This window comes from Mandrillus leucophaeus, unplaced genomic scaffold (assembly GCF_000951045.1).
Source record: "Mandrillus leucophaeus isolate KB7577 unplaced genomic scaffold, Mleu.le_1.0 Scaffold110, whole genome shotgun sequence".
NCBI lineage: Eukaryota > Metazoa > Chordata > Mammalia > Primates > Cercopithecidae > Mandrillus > Mandrillus leucophaeus.
The window spans coordinates 3,374,469-3,385,129 of NW_012099210.1; the positions used below are offsets into that span (position 1 = coordinate 3,374,469).

At 36.3% G+C, this 10,661-nt stretch overlaps 1 protein-coding gene across 3 annotated transcripts in view; it reads left to right on the forward strand.

Annotated features, from left to right (window-relative positions):
* Nucleotides 1-10,661, forward strand: part of CCDC148 (coiled-coil domain containing 148) — a 328,544-nt gene that overhangs the window by 226,411 nt on the left and 91,472 nt on the right. For all 3 annotated transcript variants that reach the window (XM_011991765.1, XM_011991774.1, XM_011991756.1), the window contains one exon: nucleotides 3,819-3,959. In XM_011991765.1, the coding sequence (XP_011847155.1) occupies nucleotides 3,819-3,959 (141 nt within the window). The remainder of the gene's footprint in view (nucleotides 1-3,818; nucleotides 3,960-10,661) is intronic.

Below are 10,661 nucleotides of genomic sequence, written 5' to 3' on the forward strand. Positions count from 1 at the left end.
TACAGGCGCCCACCACCTCGCCCGGCTAGTTTTTTGTATTTTTTAGTAGAGACGGGGTTTCACCGTGTTAGCCAGGATGGTCTCGATCTCTTGACCTCGTGATCCGCCCGTCTCGGCCCTGCCTCAGAACCTTGAGACTACAGTATTTTGTTATATAAATCTCTTTGCATATGCATTATATTTTACAGTTTATTTTGTTTTTCAATACTTTTTTAGTATGGAAAATTTTTAAAACCTATAAAAGTCTATCATCACCTGACTTCAACCATTATCCATTCATTAGTCACATTTGTTTTATCTATATTCTTACCTACTCCCTCCCGCCCCTTGAAATAATAGTAAGAATCACAAGCACCATGTAATTTGTTAGTATTAAGTATCTAGCTTTAAAATTAAAGTCTATATCTCTAAAGTTATAAAACATAACCATACTATTATCATACCTAAAAACTTTAACAATATTTCCTTACTAGCATCAACTAACCAATAGCATCAGCTAACTAATCAGTATTGAAATAGCTCTAATTATCTCATAATTTCTTTTTACATTGGTTTATTTACATCAGAATCCAAATATAAACCACATATTGTATTTGGCTAATATGTTTATTAAATCTCTTTCAATTCATAGTTCTTCCCTCATTTTTTCCTTGTAATTTGTTAAAGTTCTTTGAGTGTTCACAACTTTTAATTTTGTGGATTGTGTTCCGACATACTATTGCATAATGTGTTTCCCTGTTGGCTGAATTTCCTGTAACCTGATAGGTAGGTCTAGGGCTTTGATCAGATTCTATTTTATTTTTTGGCGAGAATAATTCATGGGAATGCTGTATGCTTCCATAAGAAGGAACAATGTCTGCTTGTTCCTCTGTGATGTTAAGATTATTCCATGTGTTTGTTTCCAGCTTGATCCATTCATTATAAAGTTTTCCATTAATTGTTGATATGAAGTTTTTAGCAGCCATTGATGATCATTAACTAGGATCCATTATTACAGCAGTTGTTGCAAAGTGGTATATTCTAATACTAACATTTTTTCTTATTTATCCGGCTTCATTTAAAATATTCATTTTGATGGATTGAATAAAATTTAATTATTGAGCACCTATGATGCACCAATACTCTGCTAGGCAGTATAAGGGGAAGGCAAATGCATGGACTGTGCTCTAAGTGGAAACCAACAATATATCCAACATACTCAGAGAGCCGTTATGGTATGGTCAGTGAAATAAGACAAGAGAGATAAGCATGGGCAGTAGAATGTTTCAAGGAAGATGTGGACCATGAGTATTTTATGAAGAAGGGGAAATCTGAGGGAATTGCAAGCAGGGGGTGCTTTGAGTCACTCCATGAGCTAAGAATAGGAATGGCCATATAAGGGAAGGCAGAGGAAGAACACTACTTAGAGATTACGTATTAGCAACATCAAAGGGGGGCATTTGTTGGTAGTGAGAAAACTAAATTATTTAGATTCTATATTGATCAGTTGACATCATCCTTTTGAACTTTCTGATCTTGTTCTAAACACTTTTGGCAGAAAGACTTTGGATGGACTAGGGAACTACAACCAAGCTCAATGGTTTGGAATTAGTTTGTCATAAATAAAAATTCATCTGAGCTTAAGAAATTTATGAGCTTCCAAGTCAGATATAAAATGTAAAGAGACAGTCATGTTGATGTGTATACATAGTAATAAAAAAATCCAAACTACATGGTGACTTGTGGTTCCACAGACCAAACCAGGATATTTGGAAAGGAGAAGCAGGTGCACAGGGTTTGATGTGAAGCTGTGGCAAAGTTAAAGATGTTGAATTTAATTTTGGAAGTGTTGGATTTTAAGTGCACATACAAATAGCTAAGTCTTAAAGAATTTGTTAATATAGGATTGAATTGCAGACAAAAAGATAGAGCAGATAATATAAATTTTGTGGTCAGAAACATAGAATGAACTCCTAGAAGGGGATGAGCACATCAGATAATGAACATAGATAGAGAGGTTGGAGGTTAATGAGAGGATAATGTAGGGTTGGGATTATAAGGTAGACACAGGAAACAGGAAGAAGAGAGCAGTATCTGTTGGTAGAGAAACAAGGGAGAGAAATATCATGACCTGGGGCAGGAAAGAGTTTTAAGCATGAAGCAATAGTCAACAGGGTCAACTATCACCATGAGGTCAAGGAATGGAGAACAGAGAACTATCTTTTGGGCATTTCAGGGGGAGATCACTAGTAATATTTGATGGGATGACAGAACACTGATTTTAATTGTAGCAAGTGAAAGATGGAAGATAAATTACGGAAAGGAAAGGTTTGAAAGCAGATCAGGACAGAAGCAGGGATGATGTATTCTAGGAATGGGGTTCCCAAGAAAAAGGTCAATATGATGGACAGGATAAGCAGTAAGTGGACTAAACTGAATGATGTTTAAAAACTAGGAGTAGAAATTTCCTGGGTTATTTTGATAAACAAGGCAAAATATTACTTTAGAAAATGAAAATTTTGCAAAATGAACTTAATTGTTTAGACTCACTTTAATTGTATTTGTATGACATTATTTTATTTAATTTTCATCATATATATTACCATTAATAAATGATGTTTACATGAAATGTGTAAGAAATGAAGTATTTAATTGGGAATGCTAATATAAAAAGAATTTTGCATACCTCTACATTTCCCTGCTGTCTGCTTCCTTAGCCAGATATATACATGGATCAGTAAGTATTTGTTTTTATTTCATTAGTTTCATTGGTTTCCTGCTTACAAGGATAATAAATGCTTATTGAAAAAATGTCACCCAGCACAGAAAGGTTTAAAGAATAATTTTTTTAAATCCCAGGAAATGATTCTATTCAGAGATAACCAATATTGTTATTTGGTAAGTCCCCTTCCAAATCTCTTTCTATGCATAGATACATAGTTGATATTTTACATTAATGAGATCATACTGCAAATGTGGCTTTGTATCTGCTTTTCTGCATCTAATAATATATTGTGGATATTTTCTATTTCAATGAGTATGGAGTTATGGCATCCTCTTTTAATGGCAGTCATTGTATAAAAGTACCATAATTGATTTAAGCCATCTCCTTGCCAGACTTTAGACTTTTTCGATTTTTCTGTTTTAAACAGCACTGTAGTGCACACTCCTGTGGGTACATTTTTGTGCACTTGTCCAGTTAATTGTCTTCTTTAAATAATATTCTGGAAATAGGGTTGTGGATCAAGGCTATGCATTTTTTATATTGTGACACATATTTACATATAACCTAATACCCAACAGAAAGGCTATAGCAAGTATACTTTTACCAATAACACATACCGGTACCCAGAAAGTGGTTCTAAGTGTCTTACAATGGTTTTTCATCTTAACTCAGGCCTGCTTTCCATTCTTATAAAACAAGAAAGCTGAAATATAGCAGAGATTCTTAAACTTTTAAGCATTTTAGGATTGAGAATTTTTGAAAGTTGTTTAACCTCTGGAAAAAAAAAATGGGCAAAACCAGAAATTTTTACTTACTATTTGTGGGAATATACAGATTCTTTGGAGTTAAATCATAGATTCTTTAGGAACCCCACTCCATGAATCCAGGTGAAGAATTCCTGAATGACATGATTTTAAAGTTGCTTTTTCCTTTTAACCCACACACACACACACGTTTCACAGATATGTCACGCAGTCATGTGCACATAGAATTTAAACGTTTATTTGGGGAAAAAAATTGACATCTGCTTTATATAGAGCCTAGTCTTATTATGACCTGTGAAATAACTTCAATATGCATAGTTACTGGAATGAAGTTTTTCTATTTATTTCAGGTTCTTCAATGGCGAGCCCACCAGGAAGAGGTAGCAAGACTGGAAATGGAAATTTCTGCCAGAAGAAGGGAAAAGGAGGAGGAGAAAGAGAAATTGTGGAAGAAGAAGGAATTGTTGCAAAGGGCAGAGAAGAAAAAAAAAGTATAAAATCTATTGTCAATATGAATGTGTGAATGAATGCTTACTGGCCTGATTGAGTTTTTTGGTCTTGATGTTTGGCATGAAATTCTCTTAAGCAGTTCTGAGAACATTCATAAAGATCTAGTGGAATGTTGCTTCTAATGAAAAGTTTATTTGAGCTTCAAAGATTTGTTGACATAGAGGAGAACCCACTTTGTTGATTTGTGTGAGCACAGGTACCTGTGATTAGAAGAGGTGCTGTAGGTTAAAAAACAAAACAGCAACAACAAAAAAACAAGGTTTGTGAAGGTTGTTAAATCCTGTAATAAGTAGGGACGTGGCAAAAAATGAGAGGGTGCTGAGATAGTGTCTTGGTTGATGGCAATGTGGTAAATAATTGCCAAAAACATCCTTGTTGGTAGAATATATTATACTAGAGGCAGTGCAATTCATGGAAAGTCAAAATGCCCTTTAAAGAGTTTACTTCTTGGCTATGTATTAGATGGTTTTGTTTCTCGATTACTAACACAAATTCCTCATTCCTCTTTTGAGTAAACATTTGTTGCATAATCTTAAAACTATACACCAAAAGAAATGATTGTTGATTCTCCATGGAAGATAGAATACACTTAAGGGTTGTTTTTGTTTTAAATATATGTATGAGATACTTATTTAGGCATTTATGTTTTTTCCCACAACAAAAATTATGAAATTTGCCATAAAAATATTTTTGTTACACATTTAATCAGATATATTAACCATTTTTTAAATGGTGTGGCTAGCCTCTGTAGAAATAATTCTCAAAAAGGCAATTAATTTGTGATCAGCAGAGTAAAAGGAAATGGCCTTAACCTACACACCTGTTTTGATTTGATCTATATGGTGTAAAAAACTCTTTTCTTTGGAAAAGCTGCTTACAGTGCTAAGAATGATTAATTAATTTATGGTCATTGGTGGACAAACTTTTCCTTTTTGTGAACATAGTTGACATTTTGCACTATGTGAACCAACTAAGTCAAAGAAGCTCATGCCTAGAAGTTGTTCCTTCCAAGTTGTATATGTAGGGGTAAAGGAACTATGTATCTTAAAGCTATAAGCCAGTTTTTCCACATTTTATTAGACTTCAGTTGTCATTGTTATTGATTTGTTTTGTGACTTTAAATCAGCAAATTGGTGTAGAGGCAGCATGTGTGGAAAACAGCATACATAGAAGTTATATGATCATTTGACAAAGTCAGCTGCTAAGAAGATAGACTTCACAGTGCTTATTTTAATTCAAAAATGAATTTGATTTCTGCTTCTAAGGAAGTAAATAGGGTGATTTTATCAAGTCCCTATCAAGAGAGTTGATGATTAAAGGGAATAATTACATGTACCTCCAAAACTCATAAGTATTGATCATGTTTCAAATAATGTAAGTGAGCTATGTATCTCTGGAGTGGGGGAACTTACCAATTATTTACTCATATGGAAGTACAGCATGTGAAAAGCATATCCCTCTACCTGGGCCCTCGAAGCATTTTCTCACTGTGAATTAGCATGACCACAAAAGGTATTATATTTGTAGGCACTTGTTTGCATGCGGTGTCAACTTAAATGTCATATGAAGAGATTTGGAAACAGTTTCATTTACTGGGGGTTTACAAAAACAGGTAAAGCCATTTAAATCAAATAACTCAAGTATTGAGAATGGAGTTGGTACAATTAATTGTGCGAGTTCAGTTTGGGTTGAGGAACTGGCATGGCTACACAGGAGAGGATGGGGAGACATCACTAGTTTGTAAGATTTCTGGAAGTGAGAGAAAGGCATTTAAAAGATGAGAGAGAGAGCTTCCTGAGCTTGCAGATGGGGCTGACAATTGCCTCATAAACACTACAACAAAAACCGAACAGAGTAACGGAAGGAAGAATTAAGCTGTTTTAATGGCTGAGGCACCCAAAGGGCTAACCTAAATGCAGCTTAAAACAAGGACACTTAGGCCTGAAAAGATGAAGGCTGAGGAGAATTTCAGTATCATTAGTTATGTGTGTAAATTAAATATCCTCTCCTTATCTTAGAATGCAAGATGAGATCTATACCTATGAGCATTAAAGTAGCACATGTTGAAAAAACATGAAAACCTCCATGCCTAGAATGCATTTTTTCGTCCCTAGTTGCATTTTGCTAAGCTTCCTGCAGGATGTTACATGTATAAAGTGTCCTGCCCTTTATAATAAAAGATATTATAAGAAGTGCCTTATCAAATTTGTTGTCCTATTTATATAGAGTATAGAGGACATTACAATGTTTTGGGAAACTAAGCCAAATTTGTGGTCAAACCCTAGCAATTGTGTAGGACCAAGGCATATGACTTATTTTATTTAAAACATACTTTTTCATTTAGAAAATTATTTTTAAAATAGAGATTGATATGTTATAGACATTAGCACACATTGGCTAGCATTAAAATGTTAACATTTTTCATTTTGTTTCAGAGTTTTAAAATTTAAATAAAGGAGAGTATATTACAGATAAAGTTGAAATCCTCTTTTGAGACCTTCCTCAGTACCATTTCCCTTCTTTCCTACACAGAGACAATCATGATCAGGAATTTTACTTCTATCTTTCCAGGCCATATATAGATTTTAAGATATTTTGACATGTAATTTGTGACTTTAATTTTTTCATGAACACTATCATGCTGTGTCATTCTGCAGTGTTTTAAAAATATGTCTGTGTGGGGGAGGGAGAGCATTAGGACAAATACCTAATGTATGCAGGGCTTAAAACCTAGATGAGGGGTTGATGGGTGCAGCAAACCACCATGGCACACGTATACCTATGTAACAAACCTGCAGGTCCTGCACATGTATCCCAGAACTTAAAGTAAAATTAAAAAGAAAAAAAAAAATACCTGTGTTAGTAATACACATAGGCCTAGTTCACTCCTTTTTTTTTTTTTTTTTTTTTTGAGATGGTGTCTCGCTCTGTCGCCCAGGCTAGAGTACAATGGCGTGATCTCGGCTCACTGCAACTTCTGCCTCCAGGATTCAAGAGATTCTGTTGCCTCAGCCTCCTGAGTAGCTGGGATTTGAGGCGCCTGCCACTATACCTGGCTAATTTTTGTGTTTTTAGTAGAGACGGGGATTCACTATGTTGATCAGGCTGGTCTCGAACTCCCAACCTCAGATGATCTGCCTGCCTCAGCTTCCCAAAGTGCTGGGATAACAGGCGTGAACCACCACGCCCAGCCTTTTAATTGCTACAGTGTTCCATAGTAGAAGTGAGCTAGTGTTTATCCATTCTCTTTGGTGGTTGATATTTAAGTTTCCAACGTTTTGTTCTTATAGGCTGTGCTGCAGCAGCCAGCTTGTACTGATGCATGTATTCAGGCTTTCACTAGGGTGCACCTAGAAGGGGAATAACTATGTTGTAGATTCATATACTTTCAACTTTATAAGATTTTGGGGGGTGGTTTATAAAATACTACAACTTTGCTTTTTGACTTTTGTCAATCTGGTAAATTTGAAAAGTATCTTATCAATATTTTAATTGGTATTTCCATGATCATTTGTGAGGTTGAAAATCTTTCATGTTTACTGGAGAGTTTTCTTTCTCTGTAACTCACTTCTTCATACTTTTAAAATCCATTTTTAAAATTAATATGTAAAAGCTCTTTATAAATTCTAGATTCTATTTCTTTTTATAGCTATATGGGTTGCATATATTTTCACCCATTGGTGGTTTGCCTTTTAATTTTGCCTATAGTATCTATAGTGTCACGGAAATTTAAAATGATCAAGTAATCAAGGTTATCAAACTGTTTCTTATGAATTATGCTTCTCTTCATGAACTGTGACCTGCTAGCAAGTGCATCTCTACAGGTGGCTCTTATGTGTGTCTCTGTTGAGGGTCATATGCACTTTACCCTTTGGCCTGGGAATAATTTTCGTATCAGTTTCTGGACTTGGGACACTATGCCGTGAGCCTAGAGTGCATCTGATTTAGGGCTAGTGCACAGCACTGGTCTGGGGTTCTGCACTTGATCCCTTTTCTTCTCTGGTCTCCCTGGAACTTTTGCAGAGAGTGATTATGGTGTATCTAGTCCCGATTTTGTGTCTGGACAAGTCCTATGTGAGTTTGTGCTATTTTTAAGTAGCTTGATTCCAGCTCCTGTGAGCACAGGTCCCATGACAAATGTTAAAGGCCCGGCCACCGCTATGCAGACCTATTCTGGGTCCCAGTTTTCCTCAAGTCCTTTTTCTTCAGCTCTCTCTGACTGCTCTGACTTTAGGTTCCATCTTTATTTTTGACACTGGGGCAGTGTGTGTGTCTGTGTGTGTGTGTGTGTGTGTGTGTGTAGTTGTGTTATAGTTTGTCCAGCATTTCTACGTGTTTGAGGTAGGAAAGGAGATTTCCATGTCAACTCAGAGATACTGACCAGAAGTTCTAGCTGTCTTTACATATACTCACCACAAACCTAGATGATCTTTGTTTTAACTATTTTATCTGTTGGAGACACATTTTGGTTCTTCAGCTTTTAACAGTAGCTTGGCAGAAAATTCCACCAGCAGCTCCCTGCTGTCATGAGAGGTGTTGCTTTGGTAGATGGTGCTCTGTTTTTCCCCCATCTGCTGTCTCATCTACCTGGCTTTCCCTTCTCCTCAGAGACTGGCAGTAGAGGCAGAGAAACTGTGCCATGTGAAAACTCCACCATACAATTTCTGAACAAGAGATAATCTTCCTCCTAATTCTTCTTTCCAGCAATTTGTCTGTTATGACCAATTTACTGGAATAATATTTTGGTTTGTATTCAATGCTAATTTTACCCTTAGATGCCCAGCTCCTTAAATCACTTTTTCTTCTATGCTTTAAAACTCAAGCTGAATATAATAGTTATAGTTTTCATGGTTTTATCTTAAGACTCAAAGAAAGTTTTGATTCCTAAGTTGTTAGATGATATTGATGTTTTTCAGGAGCATCTCTCTATTTCTGAAATTGCTGTCATGATAAAATCAAAAGATAATGCCTCTCTATAAATGATCCCTGGGAGCTATTGTAAGAAACACAATTTCCATGCTAGATGGACCTCATATAATATTGGCTCCCATACCACCCTTTCTCTAGATGTGGCTCTTTGTGTAGCTTAAATCACAGAAAAAATTCTCTGCATTATTGAGGTTTAGGATATGTTGTTGCTGTGCGATGCAACAACATCTAGAGTTCCACAGAATCCACCACAAGGATTCTAGCCTCACTTCCAAAATGGAGATGTTAAGCAAGACTCACATAAAAAGAAGACATATCTCCCCCTTCGTCTAGCATTTCAAAATTCTAATTTAGCCAACTCCTAATCTGCACACCAGCCACTTTGTACAATTGAGGGGTGGGGAGCATTTTCAAGGATATCAGGATACCTCTGATGTGACCTTCAGCCTTACCTTAGAGATCTTTCTGGGGAGGGATCTGTCACTTTGTGAATTCTCAACTTCTTGTAACATCATACCAGTAAATACCAAAAGGCATGGCTTTGCTAGAGCATTGGTACTTGAGTATTCCCCCACGCCCTCAGGGGATCTCATAGTACCCAAATTACATGCTTCCTGCAGAGAACCAAGAAGAGGAGAAATAATCTAAAACAAAAACCAGTACACTATCATAAACAGAATGCAGGTTAGAGGACTGTCACCATTCTTATTTCAGAAGACTCCGGAAGCTCTTGCACAGGAGAGAATTCAGAGTACCTCCCCAGTTCAGATCTGAGCGATTCTCCCGGTGTGGGAATTTGTAGGTTCTTATCAGGGCAATGAATCATGGTATTATAAAATCTCTTCTCCAGTGTCTTTTAATCTAATAGTATACTGATCTAAAGAGCTAAGAGTAGGAAAAAAGGTGAGCACAGAAGAATAATTTTTTTAAAAATTCCCAGGTTTTAAACTCTGCTTTTTCAGGATTGTTGAATTTAAAGGGGTCAATGAATAACACCAAAATAAATAGGTTTCTAAGATGGGCAATAGGATCCCCTGCCTACCCTCCAGACATGTCCTGTATAATCACCCAGACCATAAATACTGTGGATTTTACTCCCATGATTGGGTCAGATTATATGGCACAGAAGACCTTAAAATTATCTGAGTGGTCTTGACCTAATCACATGAGCCCTTTAAAGGCAGAGTGGTCGCAGAGTGGGGTGGTCAGAGACTTGAAACATGAGAAGGATGTGACCACCATTGATGGAGTCACATGGCAAGGAATGTGGTGGCCTCAAGGAGCTGAGGGTAGCCCAGGCTGACAGCCAGCAAGGAAATGGGACCTACAGCCTACAGGCCCATAGCCATAAAGAACTGGATTTTTATGAATGGGATTGGAAGCAGATTTTTTTCTCCAGATGAGAACTCAGTTTTGCCAACACCTTGATTTCAGCCTGGTAATAACGTAAGCAGAGAGCCCAATCACACCGTGCTAGACTTCTGGTTTACAGAATTCTGAGCTAGCAAGTGAGTGTTGTTTTAAGCTGCTAAATTTGAGATAATTTTTATAAACAACGATTTTAAAAAACTATTACAGATTTTAGTATCTGGAAGTGAAATGCTGCCTTAATGAACACCTAAAAATGCCGAAGTGGCTTTGGAATTTGTAAGTGGGAAGAAGCTGAAAGAATTTTGAAGATATCATCTTGAGGATGATAGAAAAATACTAGAATACCTTGAATCAACTGTTAGTAGAAATATGCATGTTAACAA